Source organism: Dipodomys spectabilis, unplaced genomic scaffold (genome assembly GCF_019054845.1).
Source record: "Dipodomys spectabilis isolate Male_0828 unplaced genomic scaffold, ASM1905484v1 ptg000009l, whole genome shotgun sequence".
Classification (NCBI taxonomy): domain Eukaryota; kingdom Metazoa; phylum Chordata; class Mammalia; order Rodentia; family Heteromyidae; genus Dipodomys; species Dipodomys spectabilis.
In genome coordinates, this window is record NW_024870686.1 from 2,525,591 (window position 1) to 2,549,369 (window position 23,779).

Sequence of the window (23,779 nt, forward strand, 5' to 3'; positions counted from 1 at the left end):
GTTTGACTAAACATATAAAGTCACTTGAAAGTTTTGATTTTTGTTCATTTGGTCTTGTTACATATTTAAAATATCTTAGAAACTTACAATAGCTATATCCTGTGCTAGGTGTTGAGTTGAGTAGAGGCTGTCAGGAGATTACAATCAGGAGTAAAAGAGACTGGCTCACACCTTAATCCTAGCTACTCCAGAGCCAGTCCAGGCAGGAAATTCCCAACTAACCCAGGCAAAATCTAGAAATGAAGATGTAGCTTAAATAATAATGTACCAGCCTTGAATGAAAAAGCCAAGTAAAACCACAAGTTCCAGAGTTCTGCTCCAGTAGCAACACACACACAAAAAGAGTTAAGATTAGATGTGACTGATATAGTAATAGAAATAAATTCAAGGATTAATCTCTAGTAGTGGGATGATTCATGGATGTGGTACCTGGAAACTGTTCTGTTGGTACTATGCTCCTATAATGCCAGCCACAAACATCATTCTTAGTAATAAACTAAACATGTCTATAAAGGTCTAAATTGTCACTCATGTGACAGTTTCCCAGCATCTCCATAACAGTTCCAACTTGGGGACAATATCTACAAATGCATTCTACTTGTGCACAGACTATACCAAAAGGGTAGCTTGATTTCATGTTCAGGAATAATCTCAAGAAAGAAAATATCAACAAAGACCCATCAAGTTATATGAACAGTGCAAAATTTAAAGTCTACATATTTTAGCAAGTTTGAGTGGGCAAATATTATGAGTCACACAATTTCAAAATTATTCAATTCCAGTACTATTATTTATGAACTATCTTCCAGGTAAAAGATTCTGTATTCTATTTGAAGGTATCATTGATGAAACATCGTGCCTGTTTTCAAAAGTTAACAATAAGATACAGCACAAAAGAGAAACAAGCCTAATATCATAGCACAAGGCAAAATGTGAAAGAAGAAAGTACAAAGTGCACAGGAAAAGGCAATTGTGGTATCATTTTAAGGCACAGTTCAAAGTATAACTAAGTGGAGGGTACTTAAAGTGGACAGTAGAAATAAAACCAACAAGTATTGCTGGGACTCTTTTGAAGAACAGGTAACATCAAGTTAAATCCCCATGTATATATGAAACTTTCATTAATTGCAATGATGGCATTGTGACCAGGAGGAAAGGAGGGGACTCTTCAATAAATGTTACTGGGACAGGTGCTCATTCACAGGGAAGAATGAAATTAAATTCCTAATTCATACTCCACACAGAAAAAAAGAAACCTATTCCTGATGGATTAAAGTTATAAATATGAAAGACCACAATGTAAGATTTTAGGCAAAATACAGGTAAGTATCATCAATGTAATTTAGGAAAGGTTTCCTAAGCATCACAGCTAAATGTAAAGTGGTTCGTAACAACTGATTATATCAAACTCATAATTTCTAGTCCATGAGAATATATCATAAATAATTCCATTTCATCAGAAGATATCTCAAACAAAAATGACAGGAGAAATTCTAACTGCATAGAGCAAACTAAAGATACACACACACACTCACACACACATACATACATACACACTGACACACATACATGAAGATGACTCCAGATTTCAGGTCGGTCAACATATGGCCCTCCTCCCCATTAGTATGAATGTCATTCATATTCAATAGAAACTGTCACTTTGAACTCTGATCTTCTCCTGGGCTGTAAGTGCAGTGCTCTTTCCATGATGCCCATGAGCCATGCATTCATGAGGGTAAATATCAACCTGTAATGTACAGTACATATTGCTAAGCTATGAGGTGTATGCATGAAAGGTACATGTATGAGAGGTGTATTAAATGCATTTTCCACAAAAGATTTTCAATTTGCAATAGACTTATTAGCTATAACATCATCCAATGTCCAGGACAATTTGCATATACATGTGCAAAAATTTAAAACAAATACTACCAAAAAAGGTTTACCAAAGAGCTCTAAAATGATATGAAAATACCTGAAGAGATGCTTACCCTGATTTGTAAATAAGATACAAATTAAGAACATACAGACTTGCACACATACATACATAATAATTATTGGCGTTATCTGGAATCCTTAACATGGTCATGACGGGTCCAAGTAACCTTCTAAGAAATAGAACACTTTGTGTCCCTTAGACATGTACAAGAATGATCCTAGTAGAATTTTTTATGGCAGAAAATATGTTAGCTATGATAGAAAAATGAGGTTATAATACAGCCAAATAATCCAATGACACATTTCAGAAAAGCAAATTGGCCACATACATACATACAGTAATGTAGAAGTAACAAAATATTAGGTGAAAAAATGTAATTACTAAAGAATACATGGACTACATTATGGTATCTGATCCACAACTGACAAGTAAGTCCTAAGGGGCCAAGCCTGAGCAGTTACATTACTGCTGTGATAAGAATGATCAAATGTTCCCTCCAAATTTCAAAACAAACACACAAAAAATCAGTTTCTGCATATCCATATATTGACCTTCTTCATTTACACACATTAAATTGATGATTTTCAACCCTAGGTGCCCAGACTAATAATCGCCTGAGGAGGTTTTTTTCTCCCCACTGACTTCCTGACTCAGTTGGACCAAGATCCAGGCTGTTGAGTCCACTAAGAACCTCAAAATTAAATAGTTTTTCCCCAGAATTTGAAATAGCTACATGTATATTTCTATATGAAAGAAACATTAAACATTCAGAGCTCATTCTTCAATCTAAGGTGTTCAAATAAAATTGTTTGAACATTTTTAAGCTGCTAAATATCAGTTTTAAGCTTACAGAACAAAAGCAAATGGCTATGTGCATTCAAGGCACCTATGTGTGCTTTTTTCACCCATCCTTGTGTCAAAATAACTTCCTGTGAGTTTCAAAACAAAAAAAAAAATGGCTTTGAATGATGGCTGGAAAACCTGGCCACCAATGCCAGCAGTAAGATCATTTACTTATAAGTGCTAAATATAACCAAACCCTGAATATATTGACACCTAATCTCCAAGAATCAGAAAGTTTTAGCACCCCAAGTGTCTAACACTTTCTCGGCAAGGTGTCATTGACATGAATAATCATGGTGGAGACACTAAAGCTTCCAGGCTCCAATTCAAGTACATGGGTAAGTTTTTTTGCTAGTATTATAGTGGCCATCTAAGATGCAGAATTTATACTAAATTAAAGATAACTGCACAGCGTGAGAGACAACCACTCCATTTGGATGCATATTGATGGATTTTTGAAGCCATAATACTCTTTGTCATTTAACCATAAGGAAAGCTTTCTTCAAAGAGGCCCAAGGCATAAGAAACTCTCACACCAGGTGCCCAAGGTTAGCTCCTCTGGAGGCTGAAATCTGAATATCTTGGTTCAATTCCAGGCTAGGCAGGAATGTCTTAGTTCCAATTAACCACCAAAAAGCTAGAAGTGGAGATGTGCCACCAGTCTTGAGCAGAGAAAGCTAAGGAACAGCACCCAGATCTTGAGGTCAAGCTTCTGTACCAGGTACTAGCATGTACGTGCGCACGCACACACACACACACACACACACACACACACACACACACACACACACACACACCTCTGCAAGCTGCTCTGCCCATTGAAGCATTGTCCTCTGAGTGACTGACCACTTCCCCCAGGTAAGTGATGCTACCTTAAAACAACAAACTGGAAATGAAGATTTAAATGGGGAAAAACTAGAAAATGTCAATAATTTATGTATTCTGACAAAAACAAGTGGCTTGGTACAAACTCTATTCTAAACTTATTTCTTTGGGTAAACTGTAACATCTATTTTCTCACTCACAGACTTAATAGAACATCACCTCAGTGGAAATGAGTGAAATTGTTCTTTCCTATTGAGTTTTTTTAAAATTCTATTTAAAAGGAATCTAGTATCCACTAAATACCAAACAGTATCTCCTGTTATACTGAACCAATTTATTTCTAAGGATGTAGAAGTTAAGAAATTCAAAGAAAAGCTGAAGATTCGCCTTAAATTTCACACAAAAACAAAACAATCTGTAATGCACATGATTTTTATAATAATAATTAGCTCTGCTACACTGAACTAACCCAAGACACCCTCACATCAAGCCCCAGTGTTTTAGAATGGAGGGAATAATATTCTATCTGATTCCAAAGATATTCTAGAAAAATGTAAACATTTAAAATAAAACATCCTTTGACAAGGGTAAAATGATCAATAGTCTTTAGTCTTCTGTTATCATTCTTTTGAAGCCCTTTGTGCTTCTAATGATTACTTTTGCTATGTAAGTCTAGAAAGGAAGAAAGAATGACATTGAGAAAATGGAGGTCTCCACATGATCTGGACTGCAATGACCCACAAAAGCCAGGCAAGTGACTTTCTTTTAATACGTAGCTTGTTTGTATGAAGATTAAGAACTTCTCCTAGAAACTTTGGGGGTCCTTTTCACTAACATTATTGTTATGATTAGTTTTTGATAAATAGCAAACTGGAGTACACTGAGTTCAATGATCAGATTAGTGTTTATCAATTGTTAATAACAAGGCTGGTATGTGGCTTAGTAGCATAAGCACTGTCTAATATGCAGAAAGCCAGGTTTTAACTCTAGGAACAGAAAAGAATTAAAAGGATATAAAAGGCCACTTAATTTTTTAAAAATATATCTTAGTAAACAAAACTATCCCACAACTCGTACCTCCAATTGTATCAGCTGCCCATAGCTCTGCCACAATTAGGAAAAATGAAAACCCACCGGCTCCTTGGGTCTTTACAATCTCTTCATAAAGATATGTGAATATCATTGATTTAGGATGGGAAGGCTGAATGCTGACTTTGGAGTCAAGATGATTATTTAAGGAATTTGAGGTGACTTCCCATAGGGAAATTTAATTTAGAAATTTAATGTATCTACTTTTGTTTTGTTTTTCCTAAAGAGGTAAAGTCAACCTTGCAAGAGCTGGCCTATAATCAGAGGAGCAGCAAGAGCTCTGAGCTCTAGCAGAGGGAGCCCTAACCTCTCCAGCTGTTCCCCAGCCTGGCCACTTCTGCTCAGCCTACACAGGTTCAGGACCTCCCACCCAAAACACTTGGGACCCTAAGTGGTTCGGATCACAGGGTTTATCAGATTTGGGGACAATTACTGGTTGAGCATTCCTAATATGATAATTCAAAGTTTCCGAGTCTGAAGCAGTTGAGATTTATAGATTTTTCAAATATGAATGTTCAGTCATTCTTTGCATTCAATTACAACCACCAACTGTAAAGAAATCAAAACATTAAATTAAATTTCTCTTATTGTTGGTACATTTCTGAAAATGCATATGTCAAAGATTTTCAGCATCATTCTGAAAGTCTCATTACCTTGTCTTGCAAATTCTACTTCCAGAGGATTATCCCTTCAGGGAAGGTTTTGATAGATATACTTATTTCAGATGCCAAGGAATTCTCCAGAACTGAGCAAAATACTGTGAATAAAAAAACTCAGGAATAGTAGCCATTCCCTGAGTTTATACTCCCAGTAACAGCATAAAAAATCCCACTTTTTAGATGGGCAGCACTGGCTCACACCTGAAAATCTAGCTTCTCAGGAGGCTGAGAACTGATGACTTCAGTTCAAAACCAGCCCAGTTAGATAAGTCTGTGAAGCTCTTATCTCCAGTTAACTACAAAAAGTAAGAGAAGGGTTATGGCTCAAGCAGGAGAGTGCCAACCTGGAGTGAAAATGCTAAGAAACAGTACAAGTTCACAAAAAATAAAAATTTAACCAAAAAAAAAAACACCCTGTGAATAAGTGGACAGGAAATCAATGACAGCATTATAGGACAGTAGAGCAGAAATGATCCCTGAAGACAACTCAGTCATATCTTTTCATTTTATAGATGAAAAGAACCGTATTGTAAATAAAAAGTGGCATAATGAAGGACACTGTGGTAGTCACTCTTTGTTTTCATTTAAAAAAATACCTGGTTTCCAATTTCTGAGGTTTTGGTCCATGGTCTGTTGTTTTCACTGCTTTGGGCCTGTGACAAAGCAGAACACACCATGGTGGTGGGAGCTTATAGTGTGAGCTTGGCTGCTTACCCATGTCAGTCAAAAAGCATAGAAAGACAGGAGAAGGGAGGAAGAGACCTAGAGCTAAAAGACCAAGGCCCACCCCCAGCTACTTACTTCCTCCAATCACCACCCACCTTCCACAGCCTTCATCACATCCATTAATAGTCCATTCAAATAGAAACCCAACAACACATTCATCTGTTGATTAGACGAAAGCCATCCTGATCCAAGTACTTTCCAAAAGCTTCATCTCTGAAATTTCTGCATTCAGAACCCAGCCTTCAATACAGGAGGCCTTTGGAAAAGTCAGTTCATTTTCCTATCATATCAAAACCTTTAGTGTTGACCTGTCCAGCTCAGCATACTGCATCAATGGGATGTTTTGACTTGAAGAAGAATGGCAAGGAACAGTGAGTAGAGGTTAGGAACAAGATGGAATATGCCATAAGTAGAAATGGAAGTACTAGAATTACCACACTAACTGACAAGTCATTATTGTGACTGTATCTCAAGCTTAAGTGTTATTAATGCCATTTAAACTAATGGCATATAACTTTAATGATGTAAGTTTGGTATAATGATGATATATGGCATCCTACTAATGTATAATATACACAGATATCCATGCATTACAGCACTCATCACCTTGACAATTATTAATAATTGGCTGTACAACTGTCTCCTGTGCTACATCCTGTGATATGGTAGAACTGTCTTTTCACACTGACATCCAGAGGCTAGTCATGAACTGCAGAAAACATCAGATGGATTTTTTTTTTGTGTATTCCAAAGTGAAAATATATTTAATGACAAGTCTTTAAATCAACATTATTCCATTAAAGCAAAGCCTACCCACTCACATCCCACCCACACACCTCACGCTGATGAAATCTGTGAACCTCCTGATTGCTTTTTTTGAAGAGAAACAGCTTTGGAAATATCCTGATGCAAGATGCTGATGCCTGTTGTAACTAATGTTCCCAAGACACAGGGAGATACAGGTTGGTTCTCAAACAAAGGACAGATACTCTATGCAGGTTCTCTTCAAATGGCTTAAAACACAAACTAAAATTTCTCTGGCATAGAATCTTACATGAGGATTGAGTGGGGCATGTATTTTCCCCCTATGTCTTCTAACAATGGGTTAGATAATTCTTGAACACATATTTATTTATGAAAACTCTTATTGGAACACAAACTACATTATGCCACCAAGCTCATTTCAAACACGAGCTGTAACATTTTAATCTCATTATATGATTGAACAGAGAAAAGGATATGAAACATGTAGACTCAAAATTAGTAATAAAGATAAGTTTAGAAAATATTCAAATAGAAGATATATTTTATTTCTAAGAATTTGTATAATGGAATTAAAAAATAAACCTTAAGCTTTGCACTGGTGGCTCAAGCCTGTAATCCTATCTTCTTAGGAGGCTGAGATATGAGAGTTAAAGTTGAAAGCCAGCCTGGCAGGAAAATCTGTGAGGCATTTAACCAGTAAAAAAAAAAAAAAAAAAAACAGAAGTAGAGCTGTGGATCAATTTGCAGAACACTATCCTTGAAGACAAAAGAGCTCTGGGACAGCACCCAGGCCCTGAGTTCAAGCCCTGGGAATGCCACAGACAATGAAATAATAAAATAAAACCTTAGAACTTACAGTTCAACTTTATGCTACCTTCATATATATTCTGTCAGTTATACATCTATTCATCCATTCCATAATTCATTTATTTATTCATTATTTGCAGTGCTGAACCCATAATGCTAGACAAATGCTCTACCATTGAATAACATCCCAGTTGTAATTTTGATTTTTAGTAAGATGCTATTGCTTAGCAAATTCCTCAGATAATTTGTACCTGCCACTTGTTCCATATCACATTGTAAATCTTTTCATTGATTCACAATTTTTTCCTCCAATTACTCCTGACACATTTCCTGCTGCACTCTTTCTACCCAGTAAAAGCTGCTTCTATTAAAAACCATATGGGACATACCATGGTACGGACTAAGAAGTCTGGATGAACGTTTGAATGACTATTTACTCATGAACTTTTCTTTTTTTTTCCTCCATGCTTACAAAGCTACACTGTTTTCATTAGTAATATGAGACGAAGTGCTTTATCAACCAACTTTCTTATAATCAGTACATTTGATAATAAAATTGAATTACATGATGTACCTTCTAATCCTAGCGCTCTTTCTCACTATCTGTCTTGCTTTGGCTGACAATCTCTATAAACTTTCATTCTCTGTTCAATATCAGAGTGGATATAAAGAAACATACACACTGAGCCAAACTTGGAATGAGCTTTAAAAATAGGTACTAAAGAGAAACACTGCTGCAGGATCATGACACACAGTATCTGAGGCGGTAAAGTTAGTAACTCTTCAAGTCTACAATTAAAAATGGCCTCTAATCAGACGTAGATGGCACATGCCTTTAATCCTAGCTAATCAGAAGCCTTAGATTTGAGGATCAAATTTGAACCCAGCCTGAGTAGAAAAGTCCATAAGACTCGCAGTCCCACTTTTGGGCATTTACCCAAATGTTTACAAACAAGACCACACTAAAGCTACCAGCACAACGATGTTTATTGCAGCATTATTTACCATAGCTAAGATATGGAACCAACCCAGATGCCCCTCAGTAGATGAATGGATCAAGAAAATGTGGTATATATACACAATGGAATTCTATGCCTCCATCAGAAAGAATGACATTGCCCCATTTGTTAGGAAATGGAAAGACTTGGGAAAAATTATATTAAGTGAAGTAAGCCAAGCCCAAAGAAACGTAGGTCCCATGATTTCCCTTATTTGTAATATCTAGTATATGTATGAGTCAAGCAGAAAAGGTCAGATAAGGTGATGTTAGGAAAATGAACCCTAAGATATGTATTTTAAATTTTTTTTCTTTCATGCAATTGTTTCTAACGCATTTATAAGATTATTTCTTCATTGCTTTGTGTGTCCCTCCCCCACAGTATAACCCCTGCTTTCACTGTATTTGATGTCGGTATAATTTGTGGAGGGCAAGGGGAAAAACAAGTCGTTTAAATAAGGATGCAGGTGGACCTGTTGCAACAATGAGAAGTACAAGTTGTCATGCCAAAAACCAACTTTACAACTTGGGGGGAGGGAATTGGGTGGGGGGGGGGGAAGGGAGGATGGGAAGGGATGGGAAGGTTAAACAAAGGAGGAGGCTACAATGCTTGATAAGAAATGTACTCACTATCTTGCCCATGTAATTGTAACCCCTCTGTACAGTATTTTCACAATAAAAAAAAATAAAATATAAAAAAAAAAGAAACTACTCAGATAAAGTCAGAAGTGGCACTGTGGCTCAAGTAGTAGAGGGCTAGCCTTGAGCACTAAGAGGCTCAGGGAGAGTGCCCAGGCCCAGAGTTCAAGCCCCAAGACTGGCAAAATAGATAGATAGATAGATAGATAGATAGATAGATAGATAGATAGATAGATAGATAGATAGATAGATAGATAGATAGATAGATAGATAGATAGAAAAAATGAATGAATATGGCCTCTAACAAAAGTACATTACAAAAAAAGGGAGAAAGAAACTGAACAGAAAGAGTGAAACAAATTGAACAATCAGAACCTGAAGAATTCGTTGTGAAAAAAGTACTGAATGAGAAAAGGTAGAACATTTCCTGAAGTTAAAGGGATTTGTAGATGTTGATAATGCTGGGGAATCAGAAGAAAGTTTACATTGTCCAGAATTAATTGGAACATTTCTTAATTCTCAAAAAGCTGGTAAAGGATGATACAAAAAGTTAAAGAAAATCTTTATCTGACAGTGAATCTGATAACAGCAAATTAAAAAGAATAGAGATGATGCTGACAACTGAGGAGATTTGCACCAGAGTTCTAGATCTTGAGAATAACTGGTGCCAGACAGAACTGATGTTTCTTATGAAATGGGAAGATTCAGATGGAGCTGACCTGGTGCTGGCAAAAGAGACAAACAGAAAGTATTTTTGGATTGCAACTGTTTTTATGTGAACAAAGATTAACTTGGCATTCTTGTCCAGAAGATAAAACTCAATAAATGTTCATATATATATATATACATATATATATATATATATATATATATATATATATATAAAATCTGAGTCTGAAAAAAATATAAATAAAATAAATAATATATATAATTAAATAAAATATGTATAAAAGCTGAGTAAAACAATAACGACCTTCTAATGAAAATCAAGTGTGACATGTTGGTTTTTAAAGTAGTATTGGGGTAATTGTTGAGATTTTTTTTCCTATCAATAACACTAATTACAATGTACAATGAAGGCTTTCTTTAAAAGGCTGCTTTTCTTTAGTTGCTTCCTTTATCAGAAAAGAATGTTTGATACCATGATTTGCTCTGCATTCCAGAAGAGGGTTTTTTTTAATATTAGCATAATTTTTTTGGTCATTAATAAGAACAACTTGTCTTTAACTGCTATGTTCAAAGAGTGTTCTGAATTTTTTTGTGCGTGTTTCTGTGTATAAACATAAAATACTTACATAGGTGGGTTTTTGTTTGTTTTGGAGATTTTGCTTGTTCACAAGTGTTGGACATCAGACCCAGGGCTTTGTATATGTTAGGTAAATGATGTATCACTGAGTCACACTGCTGGCTCTTGTTTTGTTGTTGTTGTTGTTTTGTTGCTTTAAGACAGGGTCACCAAGCAGCTTGGGCTGGCCTTGAACTTCCTAGGTAGCCAGGCTGGCCTCAAACTTTAGATCCTCCTGGCTCTGCCATATGCAAATATTAGAGGTTTCCAAAATTGCTTGAAAGAAAAAAAAATTACTGCCACCAAATACTTCCCTCATTCCGATGAAAAAACTAAGACAAATTTTGATTTCTAGCCATTAAAAGTTTCTGTAGTGAGCCATTCCTTTACAGAATAGTGAAATGTGAATACTAAAATCACACAAGCCAAGACTCAGCTCATGGAAATGTAAAATCTGCTGGCTAGCAGTTTTGACTATTTAGGACCTCCTGGCCTAAATGAATGAACAAATTTCATAATTATGGACTCACAGGTTTTTCTGTACCCCAATTCATTCTTTCCATGTAAGCTAATCTTTTCAGTATTAGGTTATTGGTTCCACAAAAACAAGAAATAAAAACACTGTAGTAAGAATGCTACCCAACTACTTGTTGCTTGCTTTATTGTAAATAATGGTGAACAGTGGTCAATAAATAGTTTTATATCCCTTTTAAAAGAAATAGGTACCAGAGCAGAGTTAGACACATATAGTCAAGTTCCAATGTAAACCACCTGTTATTTGTTTGAGGAAGAATTAGAAGAGAGGAGAATGTGTAGGCTCCAAACAAAGAAATGAAAACATGATGAAAATGTTAATTTCTCTGTTTTGATCAGTATATTCTATTACAATGTACCTCCTAAAGATATACAATGATCATAAATAAATCAAATATTTAATCTAAAACTGTCAATCAATTATTGTTTAAAATACCAATTACTGGTACATAATTATCTTTATGGATAACCTAAGAATGTAGGCTGTACAACTGTGTGTGGGGGGGGTGTCTATGAAACACTCAACAGTTTTTCTGTCTTTAGTGGGGTTTTTATTGTTTTGTTTTTCTTTGACTTTGTTTTGTATTTTGCCAATACCAGAACCCTCTGGCATCACTTGGGTGTGCTTGTTTGGATAGTAGTCTACCTCTTAAAGCATGTCTACACTCTGGATTTTTATTGGTTTATTGGAGATGGAGTCTGGTTGACTTTCTGTTCCAGGTGTCCATGTGTCAGTCCGCTGAGTAGCTAGTATTACAGATATGAGCCATTGGTTATCTGCTTCCAGCCTTACTCTTGAAACTGCATTTTCCTTACATTTATCACAGGACTGAGTAGATATTAAAAGCTTTAATCCAAATATCATTTTAACATAATAAGGTTAGAAGATCAAATATTTATGGAACATTCACAGTCATGGGGGAAAAACACTAAGCAAGTTTAAAAGGACATGAGATTTGGAGGACACTGGTTGCTTATATCTGAAATCTTAGCTACTCAGAAGGCTGAGATCTGATGATCATGGTTCAAAGATTTGAAGCCAGCCTATGCAGGAAAGTCTGGTAGACACTTATCTCCAATTAACCTCCAAAAAGCCAGAAGTGGAGATGTGACTTAAGTAATAGAGTGCTAGCTTTGAACAAAGAAGCTCATGGAAAGAACCCAGGCCCTGAGTTTAAGCCCCAGGGCCAGCACAAAAAAAAAAGGAGGAGGACTAGGAAGAGGAGGAGGAAGAAGAGAAGGAGGAATAAGAGGAGGAGGAGGAGGATCTGAAACAAAGGCACAAATGGGAAAACCACAATCTCCCACCCACCCACTGTGGCAGCAGTCACACAACCTTTGGGAAACATCCAGACCCCATGAAAACAATGCTCTGGATTCTTTTTTAACTTTTGTTCTATCTCTTCCTTAACTACATTCTCAGTCCTAAATTCCAGACCATTGGTTAAGTGTACTGCAATTAAGTTGAGAAGGCTGGGAAGTTGTCTCAGTGGTAGAGTGCTTGCCTTGTATGCATGAGGCCCTGGGTTCAATTCCTCAGCACCACATAAGCAGAACAAAAGCCAGAAGTGGTGCTGTGGCTCAAGTGGCAAGGCATTAGCCTTGAACTGAAGAGCTGAAGGACAGCATCCAGGCCCATAGCCCCCGTGAGTGACAAAAAAAAAAGAGAAAGAAAGAAATTAAGTCAAGAGAGTACAATAAATTGAAGGAGTATTGAAGAGAGCTTAGAAAAGCCTTTTACTTAAAAAACTCTGACTTTGGGAAAGTTTTAAAATTCTGGGAAGGTCAATTTCCACTTTATTACAAGAAATTAATGAAATGCAGATACTAGATGGCCAATTATGTCAAAATAAGATTCAAAATCAAGAATGGACCTGTAAATTATCTATCAGTTGTAAGTGGCTGTTTGTCCGAGTAAAAACTGACATTGTTTACCTGTGTTTCTACTGGTATTAAAACACACACACACACACACACACACACACACACACACACACACAAAACCCTCATATTGCAATCTATTTTTAAATTGACTTGTTAGAGAAAAACAGTAGTGAAAATCAAAATCTTTTACATCTAGAACCTATAGATAATGTCACCTGGATGCCTGTGAGAAATGCAGACTCTTGGCCCCTCTTCCCCCAGATTCCTCAATCAGACTTGCAGTGATTCAGATGCATATTAACATTTGAAAAGCACTGATTTGTAAATTTCCATCATCACCATGATCATTTGGTTTTCTATCCACCCCTGGCAGGTTTATTAAATTAAATTTGAATAACGACCATAACTACAAAATAAGTGCCTTTACTAACAGAAGACCTCCTAATAACTCTGAACAACAAGCATAATGGTGTTTTTATTTATTTTTATTTTTTGCCATTCCTAGTGCTTGAAATGGCCTGAGTACTGTCTCTGAGCCTCTCTGTGCTCAAGGCTAGCACTCTACCACGAGTCACAGCACCACTTCCAGCTTTTTCTATGTGGTACTGAGGAACTGAACCCAGGGCTTACAAGCATGGTAGTCAAGCACTCTACCACTAAACCACATTCCCAGTCCCTACAGGTAAATCTTAAATGTAACTAGAGGCAAATCTTCTCATTCCATATTTAACAATGTAACTTGATTTGTAGGAAGTTTCTAAAGCCTGTGCATGATATTATCTAAAACATGGTTATACCACTGATGGTTGGTGCCTAAATTTGGTAAATATGATTTCTTCAGTTTGGTCTCTGGGGTCATCTGCTTCCTGTATCTGTCTGCCAATTACCAACCTTCTAGAATACTGATGGTGGATATTATTTTCCCCTCTGAATTTTCTGATGGAGAAATTATAGCATTTAATTTAGGAGACAACAAGCACTTGTAAGGTCCATACTTATCAAAGTCTACAAGGTTGCTGTGATACTTTTCCACTTACTCCTCCCATTGTAGTGTGATACCCATGCCACGGTTCTTTTCTGTAGACAAACGGTCTTTTAGACTTTATGAACCAGAAATTTGAGGCTGAAAGTCAATATTGCCAGCCTCCCCAACCCATAAGCACTCCACCCAATTTCGGATGGGAAATGTAAATAAATAAACCAAAAAACACACCTCTAACTGTATTGATCTTTTTTACTCTTTAACTGATATGGTAAAATTATTACAATAATACCACAAGTATCTTCATAGAATTTATATTCTATTTAGTATTTTAAGTAATGTAGAGATGGTTTTAAAAGTCTATAGGAAGTGCCGGGCTCTTGTGGCTTACATCTACAATCCTAGCTACTCAGGAGTTTGAAACCAGCCAGGGAAGGAAAGGCTGGGAGACTCTTATTTACAATTAATCACAGAAAAAGAGGGAAGTGGCAGTGTGGTTCAACTGTTAGAGTGCTAGCCTTGAGCAACAGGAGCTCAATGACAGGGCCCAGGTGAAGAGTGCAAACCCCAGGACAAGAGGAAAAAATTCTACAGAATATACAATACTATGCTACTCTTTATAAGGAACTTGACCAACCTTGGGATCCTGAATATGGAGGGACTACTGTATTTGTACTAAATAAAGCCATGATTGACTTCATTTGGAAGACAATTTATCAGTGTTCACATGACACCACAAGTGTAACGTTCTATACTTGCCAAATGTGATGGGTCGCAATTAAAACTTGGAAACACACACACACACACAAATAGGTGGTGGCTCATGCCTATAATGCTAGCTACTTAAAATTAGCCCAGGGAAGGTAAAAAGGAAAGTCCATGAGACTCTTAGCTCCAATTAACCACTAAAAAGCAGAAGTGGAGCTATAGCTCAAGTGGTAGGGTACTAGCCTTGAGCCAAACAAATGAGCTCAGGACCAGTACCCAGGCCCGGAGATCAAGCCCCAGAATTGGCACTGTACACACATAAAAAGAAAACACACACACAAGAGCACTAACATACTATATAAAATTAGCTTCAGGCTATGAGATATGGAACATATGATATACAAAGGAAGTTCATGTTTACATTTGGGTTCCATTCTAAGATGGCACTCTGAGTAGGTACAAACACTAAAAAAATATAAAATCAAATCATTTTGCATAAAGGATATTTAATTGTATGTACTTGCGGATGGCTTCCACGTCAGCCCCACAGATACAATCCTCATATTTTCATGACTGAATTCTGGTTTTGTGGAGTGGGGGCAAGGCAAAGAGTAGCAGCAGGTTGAGCAGGAAACACTTGGCACACACTGCACTACGAACATTCCCACTTCAAACAGAAAACTCTAAAAGCCTAGTACAGTTAGCAATGGATTTCAGATAACACCGCCCAAACCGAATACATTAACATCCGCCTAATTCTGAAAATTATCTACGCACAGCATGTGTATGCACACAATACGGCCATACGAAGCAATGTGGCACAAACAATTAAAAGTGCTTTTCAAAGTGGAAATGCAAAATAGAACGAATATCTATTTTCTATAAATGAATCTAGCCATCTGCCTCTTGCAAAAGCAGCAGCAGGAGGACCCAAAACAGCAGAAACAGCAGCCTCTGGTGTTAACAATCTATTCTCAAATCTCTTGCTCCACATTTCCCCAGCAAACAAGGCTAAAAATACAAGACATGCAACAAATAGTCTCTGGGGATCTGCCATTCCATGGATGGTGTATTCAATCAGAGTAATATTTTCTGTTGAAATTCAAAACTGAAACAAAAAGCAAGCTATCATTAGAATCTGACGTTCAACATTTTAAGTATGAATCCAATCCCAAAGTATTATAAGCTGAACGATGAGTGGGTAGTTGTTTTCATTTAACGTAAGTCTCCCTTAGATTTTATCTGAGCATATTTACAGATATAGGTAACTGACTCTAAATTCCTTTATAATTCTTAAAAGTTATAAAAATAAATATTTTTGTCAACAAATTACAGAGGTCCACTGATTTTCAACAGACTTTAGAAAGCTGTCTTTGTTGTAAATTGGGCAGTCTAATAGACCAGGTGCAAGTCCAAGTTCCATATACTAAATCTGTGGTCTTGCTAATATACTTAACCCCTGGATGCCCCACTTTTATTCTGAAAATGAGAAAAAGAATTCCACTTACCTTTACGGAGTCATCATAAAGATTAAATAAGTCAATACAAGTAAAACATTTAGAATAATGAATGGCACTTGCTGACTAAATCGAACTTCAAAAAAACACTTCCTGTAAGAAGGAAGCATAATACAAAGAGTAGTAAATGATGGCAGATGTCAGGTCACCGTGCTTCTATAGAAAACAAAGGAGTGAGCAGGTATCTTCACCTATACAATCTGACTCAGCATGACAAAAGAAAAGTTACAATTGCTGTGCTGTTAATTCATACAAGTATCAAAATAAGATGAAAGATAAAAACCAATGACATTGCAGATTGAATGACAACTGCCTAAAGAAAGGGACAATGAGGATTAATGACATAGGTGTAATCAAGAAGGACACAACTGGGCTATCTGAACACAACTGCCTGTCCATCAAGAAGGTATCTTCTTAAAGGGTACCTTGGAGGAAGTCTGGATATCTCTCTTTGGATTTGATTACAATATACATGGCCTGGGCATGGAGACTAATTTTTTTTAATCACATAAAAAGGATATAACATAGACTCTTATCTCCTGAGAAACAGACACCTTCACCTTTACAAAGCCTCATAAAACTGGCACTGTCTTAACTTGGGTATTATATCAGGTGAGAGGAAAACATAAAAGTCAAGTTTACAAGTCACTGAGAAAAGAAGAGCAAAGGGCTGGTTCCCTATTCAAGAAGACAGTCAGGTCTAGAACCTAACAGGTTTGGTCAGAGTCCAAGAGATCAAAAACAATCCTCCAGCAACATGGGTTTCTTCGTTTTGGAGAGGCCCACAGATGTGTCACTCAAAGTGAGGACCTGGGAAAGGAGTGACAAGTGCTGCCATTACAGGGCCAACTCAAAACAACTGAGCCCTTCTCTTCAGCAGAACACTGTCTGCAGGAAATATGGGTTCTTTAGGGCTGCTAACGTGAAGAGCACCGCCCAAGAATCAGAAGAAAATTCTACTTAGTCCTATGAGGGGACAGCACTGTTTGAGAAAAAGGAACAGGATAAAGAGAAGGACAGAGAAGGTCTCTAATAACATTCATTAAGGAGAAAATAAGCTCTGTGTTACACCAGTGAGACTGGGGAAGTAAGTGTATTAAATATGTGCTTATCATGTGACCCTAGTATGCCTACAAAAGAAATACGGATTTCTCTTGCCATCCATATATTCCGCCAGTCAATGGAAGAACTGTTTCATTTCCCGGAATTTTTTTTTTAAGCAAAGAATACTGTGAGTGTCTAAGAGTATCTTTCTCACTGCCTTTAATGACTAGGATCTCCTGTGTCCACTATCTAATATGAAAGTTACAATGAGATCAACAGCAATACTCCATTCTTCCCAAGAACAAAAACAAACCAGAATGACAAGATGTAGATTCAATTAGTAGGTGATAAGTCACAAATATCTCTCAAAACAACGTTAATTTAAGTTGAAAAGTGCTAAAACATACAATAACCTTGGCACCAAAGAGCCTTGCTTATGCTGTACCAGAGGCAGGAAAATTCTGAAGAGGAAAGTATTGCTTAGAAAGGCAGAAAACAAAATGGCACTCTTTAGGCCTCTACTGCTTGCTACATTTACACTGCCTATCCACACCATCTTCCTTGTTGAGTATATTTAAAGTCAATCATCTGAAATTGTCATTTGGTTTTAAAAGGTGTTTACAGTGGGGGAAAGAAAATTTAGAAAAGCAGACCCTGGTAAAATCATCATGGAAACAGACATGTGGCAAGTACTGTAAAGAAAGTGTCAATGAAGTGTTAAACATTCTCATGCCTTCTAAGCACATTTCTGTATTTCTAGTGGTCAGGAAAGATAAAATATTTTCCATCAATTGACAAGAAGAGTCACTGATAGGCTAAGGATGCAGTCTTTGCCTCTCATGGTAAAGAGTCTAAGTTAGGAAAGACCCTCCCCCAATATTGCAAAACAAAAAGAAAAACAAGATAAACAAAAAATCCTAGAGAATAAAACTACCTACTCAGATAAAAAGAAATCACCCAGAGCCAACCCTACCTTAGTAAGAAGACTTCTAAGCAAAGATGCCATGTGAATATGCCACATTCTGGTTTTAATGAGTGGACATCTTCCTGGGATGGGAGAACTTGAATAATCTGGGAACCTACCCTTTGATCTGAGAATTTCAATTTGAAAACTTTAATTTTCCCACCAGTCCAAGGCTAGGTACAATGTGGATTCACAAGTTTTGCAGGCTGCATCTCAAGGAATCTCTTACAGCTCTTAAAGGTAGGTGGCTTCATGTCCCCAAAAGTTAAAGATGTGACAAGGGAAAGACCAGTCGGGTTTACTCCTCCACTCTGTGTCTTCAGCATCAGTATGATCTGTGCAAGACATTTGTTGTAAATAAGCCTGCAGAATGTGCACTGTGTTTTGCAAGAGACCTTTAAGGAACAGCTTGCAGACAAGAGGTGCTAGCCTTCCTTTCGCAGCCAGCAAAACTCTATCCAAGAGGCTTTTCACTTGTCCCCACCTCTTAGTTCAAGCTGGCTTTAAGACAACTCCACCAACTAAATTTCAAGGGTCAGAATGAGGATTCAGTCACCTAGTTGTTCCACACCCAAAACTGGAAACTGAGACATTCTGATCCACATTTAGGAGAGGAAAAAAAGAGCCCATTCTCCTCTTGCAAACAATTCAGAGCTGACTTTGCAATAAGACCACAGCCCCTTCCCTGTAAGTAAATTAAATGGCTGAAGCTTGTGCTTCTTAAAGAAGAGAAAGAAGTAAGCTTCACTGCAACCGTGTGGAGTCAAAAAGCTCATTTTCAAACCTTTCCTGTTCTTTTTTTTTATAAGCCTGCCCCATTTTAAAAAAAAATAAACTTTTCAGGAAATGATAAGAGCAGAGTAAAATGGAAAGCCTCCATCCACCTTTATTCCCCCATTCGTCTTTCCACGTTATTACTACTTACTGCTTTGAACACACCATTGGCTTTAAAAAAAAAAAAAAAGAGATTGTACAAAATCTTTTGTAACCGTACTCAATCTTTTCCACTGTCTTCTGGCCACAAGAATATATTCAGGAGACAGCAGAGCACAAGGTGAGGTGGTTCCCTCCGTTCCACCACTTGATAGACAAGCATTAGGCAAATGGTTTAATGACATTACAGATGCTAAGCCTAGTGGATGGCACACCGCTAAGGACACAGATAAAGAAGGGCAGGCAGAAAAGAGCAGCTTCCGGAGTATTTCAAAGGTGAAGCCACAATACTAGAGCTATTCCAACACAAAACAAAATCTGCTGCGATCCTGTGGAGAATACGTCGGTGGGTTTTATCTTTTAAGTTGATGTTTCCCGTCCTCGCTCAAGGTGGAGCTGAAACCAGTTGCAAAATTTTACTCTGCTGGAGTGCAGAAGATCGGGGGGGGGGGGGGGGAAGGGGGGGAATGGGATGTGTGCTTCCAAGTGGAGGAGAAGCAGAGATTCTCTGCGGCTCAGGGGGGCCCCGCGCTTCCTAGCCAGTGTCAGCACCGGGCAGGGAAAGGAGGCGCGGGGTGAGCCAGCCCGGAGCCAACTCCTTCTCCCAGCTGGGCACTGCCCGCGCAGTTAAGCCGGGAGGGCGCACACAGCTCTCATCCCCACACTGAGCTCCCCCGTAGACCCCCGCGGCCTTGGAGAAGGAGAGCCCCGCGCTGGCTAAGACACCAGGCTGGGGACGACCCAGGGGTACCAGGCTTGGCGCAGGGCGAGCCGACTCCAGCCTGGAAGCCGTTCACCGGAGCCCACCCGGCCAGAGCCCGTTTCCTTAGGAACTCTTTTACCTCACTCTGGGCGCCCACCCACGGACGATCTCGCCTAGGAAGTGGAGAGGAGCGGGGCAGGGCGAGGACGGAGTGCGGACGGGCTACTCCAGGCTGCAGCATTTGGGGAGGGCGTGGGAAAAGAAGGAGAATGGTGCAGACAGGGTTGGGGGCCCGGGGCACAGCAACCTGTAGGATTGTGGCAGGTCGCAAACTTGGGTGGGAGGGCAGCTGGTCCCCGTGGAGGTCCTGACTCGACTTCCACCCCGCCCGGCTCTGCGCGGAGACGGGCCAGGCGCCCGTGGGGTAGGCAGCGCCGTGGGAGCGGGTCCCGCTCGGTCTCCCGACGCTCCCACCCCTCCCCGGGTCTCCGATCCGTCCGGCGCTTACCTCGGGCCGCCGCAGCCCCCGCCGCCCAGAAGCACAGCCCCAGCCACGGGAGCCACCGGCGCGCCCCGCCGCCGCCTCCTGCGGCCGCCGCAGCCCCCATCCTCCTCGCCCGGCTCCGGAGTCCCGCTGGCCTTCCACGTCTCCCGCGAGCCGGGGAGAGGCACGGCGACGCCGAGGCGAGTGGGTTCCGGGGGTCTCCGAACAGTGACTGCTCCACGGCCGTTCCCTACAGCAGCGGGGCAGGGCGGGCCGAGCCGCCGCTGCACGGGCGCCCAGTCCTAGAGCGCATCCCCATAGCCTTCTACGGCGTGGTGACCGCGGCCGCCGCCGGAGCCGACCGCCGTCCCCACCGCGCGGCTCGCAGCCCGGCTTCGACTCCGGCCCCCCGACTAGCCAGCGGAGACGCGAGTCCGCATCGCTAATGAGACCCCCGCGGCAGCTCTGGCTCCGCCCCTCCGAGCAAGCAGCCAATGAGCTGGAGATGGGCGGCAATAGGGGCGTGGCGACGCGCGGAGGGGGGCCTCGCGGGGCGGGGCCGGGAGGGAGGCGCAGGTGTGTCCGCGGCGGCTTCACGTCGGCCGGCTCCTCCACTCCGCAAATAGTCCCGGCTAAGGGAGGCGAGCGCCCGCCTGGCGAGGGGCCGAGCCGCCCGGGCGGTGGGAGGAGAACGCCGGTCAGGCCGAACGTCGTGGTTGCTAACTCCGCTCCGATGCCCCCGCTTCCCTGAAAGCTCCGTTTGTGCTCAACTTTGAGCCCTTTTGGAAGTTCTGCCTCTCCCGCTTCCTTCCGCTGTTTACCACCCCGGGAAAGCAGAAGAGATGAATGGAAACGAGAAGATCACACACGGAACCAAGCGCCAATTAGGAAAACGTAATAGCGGAGCGATGCCTGTACTGCGACTCTGCTCGTTAAGCCTGCGTAGGGATAAAGAAGTGGAGAATCGCTTTTCCAAAAGTTTTCCTCTGCCCATGCTCAGGGCGGATGGCAGCACTCCTAGCTGCTCAGGGGGGCTGAGATCTGAGCTTCAAGTCCAGTGTAAGGTGAGGTCATGGTTCTGCGTGAGGTAATTGCACTAACTGGCTCTGTTGTGAGCAAAAAGAGGAACAATTGTTAGAGGCATCATTTCCTGACCAGCCCATATGCCTGCTGCCCATCCCTCTCCTGAGAGACACTGGTCATGTATATGAAAATCAGGTGCCAGGAGATCATCCTGTTTCCTCCAGTATTCTTACAGCTCAATCAAAGGTTTGGGTCAACAAACACAAGCCCTGGGGAAGGATGTTTTGAAGCAAAGACTGACTTGGGGCTGGCCAGGGACTTGACCAAAATCTCTTTAGAATCTTAGCAAATGAGGGTTTTGTCCTTTTCCTCTGAGAAGGTGAATTGAGAATTAATCTACCAAATATGCTCTTCCTGTCTCCTGGAAAATAGTCATTTATTGCCTGGCTTTCCTTATTCTTCAAGGCGATGTGGCAGTTCTGTTAAAAATGAGTCTTCGTTTTAACACAGAAAGAAAGGAAAAGAGTTTACGTTTCCAAGATCTTATTTAAGTTATTCTACTCTCTCCACAGGGGGAAAAAGTAAGATCCATCTTAATTTGAAAAGGGGTCTAAGAAATAGACGAGCTAATTTTAAGTCAACGATTTAAGTAAAATTACAATGGTGAATGAAAGAGAAGGAATAAATCTTCCATTTTAAACGAGTGACTAAATTGTTCCTTATCCATATATTTTTAAGCAACTAATGTCTGCAAAGTTGGTACTGTTGTCCCTTTTAGCCGATGAAGAAAACCAGGCTGTGTTTAGAAGTGAATTGCCCAAGGCATGTTAGAAAGTGGCTGAACATCAAGATTGATGCCCAAATTCATGTAATTCTAAACCTTTGATGAAGGCCAAGGTCATGTCCATTCAGTAAAGTTTTCTACTTCATCCTCCTCTAAATTATTTAGCAACTGGCTTGGGATAAGTTGAACATTCAGTATTACCCCCACACAATATATACCCTGAATCAATTATGCACCTTGTATTAATTATGCTATGCCTATGAATACACCTTGCACTAAACTACTCTGACTTTTTAGAAAATAAATTGTTATTTTATTCTACTTGGAGAATAAAGTGTATATATATGTATGTATATAATATTAGTTTTTCCATAGCTGTTTGGAGAAAACACATTGTTTGGTTGTTACCCAAGATTATTGCTAATCAAAGAATAGCAGCATAGAATAATGTATGAACTTGTCTGAGACTCTGGGTTAAAGGAGATAGACTCCCCACATTATTGAGAGTTGGGTGTCTGGGCTTAGGACAAGTCAGCAACTACTATGTCCTCATCTGTAAACCAGGGGTGTTTGACTAGATTCAATTTCACAGTCATCCTTTTGGCCCATCTATACAAAGTCAGCCTGGGCAGGAAAGTCTGTGAGACTCTTTTTCTTCAATTAGCCACCAAGGGGCAAGAAGTGGTTCAAGAGAGCACTAGCTCAGAAAAAAGCTCAGAAACGTTCTCAAACCCTGAATTCAAGCCCTAGGACCAACACAATTTTTAAACAACCTTTTTAATTCTAGCATGTGAATATTTTTTTCCTAGGTGGTTCTATGATTTGAACTCAGGGCTTTGAGCTTGGTTATCAGTGAGCTTGCCATGAGCCATCCCTCCAGCCCTGATTTTTTTTTACCTGTTTTTTGTTTGTTTGTTTGTTTGTTTTATATACCTGAGAACCACTTCTTGCCTAGGATCATGTTAGGCTTCCTGGTAACTAGAACATCAGCTTTATGCCACCATGTCCAGCTGTTCATTTTGAAGGCATCAGGAGAATTGTTTTTCTGCCCAGGTTGATCTTGAGCAACAATCCTAACAATCTCATCCTCCAAATATCTGTGGTTATGGGCTGCCAACACAAGCCAATTAATGCTGAACTCCAATTAATATTCAAATAAGTTGGGATCAAGCCACTGCTTCTGGAATTTAATATTTAAACAATACATTATGTTCTACAGAGATTGTTAAACTCTACTTGCTATACTGAGGTGTTTTCATATGATCAGGTTGCTATTAAAAATACCATAAAGTGGATAGTTTATAATCTGTGTGCCAGTGGCTCACACCTGTATTTTTGGCTACTCAGGAGGTTGAGATCTGAGGATTGTGGTTTGAAGTCAGCCTGGGCAGGAAAGTTCATGAGACTCTTACCTCTAATGAACTACCAAAAAATACTAGAAGTGGAGCTATAAGTCAATTGATAAAGTACTATCCTTTAGGAATAAAAGCTCAGGGATAATGCCTAATCTCCAAGTTCAAGCTCCAGGACCCACACACAAGAAAAAAAATAGAATATAATAGATTTTTCAATAGTAGATTCATTTTCTGCTGCGAATCCATTTACTAATTTGCAGATGATGTTTTGTCACTATGTTGTTACATGA

General features: G+C 39.6%; 1 protein-coding gene across 6 annotated transcripts in view; it reads right to left on the minus strand.

Annotated features, from left to right (window-relative positions):
* Positions 1-20,451, minus strand: part of Unc5d (unc-5 netrin receptor D) — a 571,205-nt gene extending 550,754 nt beyond the window's left edge. For all 6 annotated transcript variants that reach the window (XM_042701474.1, XM_042701473.1, XM_042701476.1 and 3 more), the window contains exon 1: positions 20,352-20,451. In XM_042701474.1, the coding sequence (XP_042557408.1) occupies positions 20,352-20,451 (100 nt within the window). The remainder of the gene's footprint in view (positions 1-20,351) is intronic.
* Between the last annotated feature and the right edge of the window lie 3,328 nt (positions 20,452-23,779).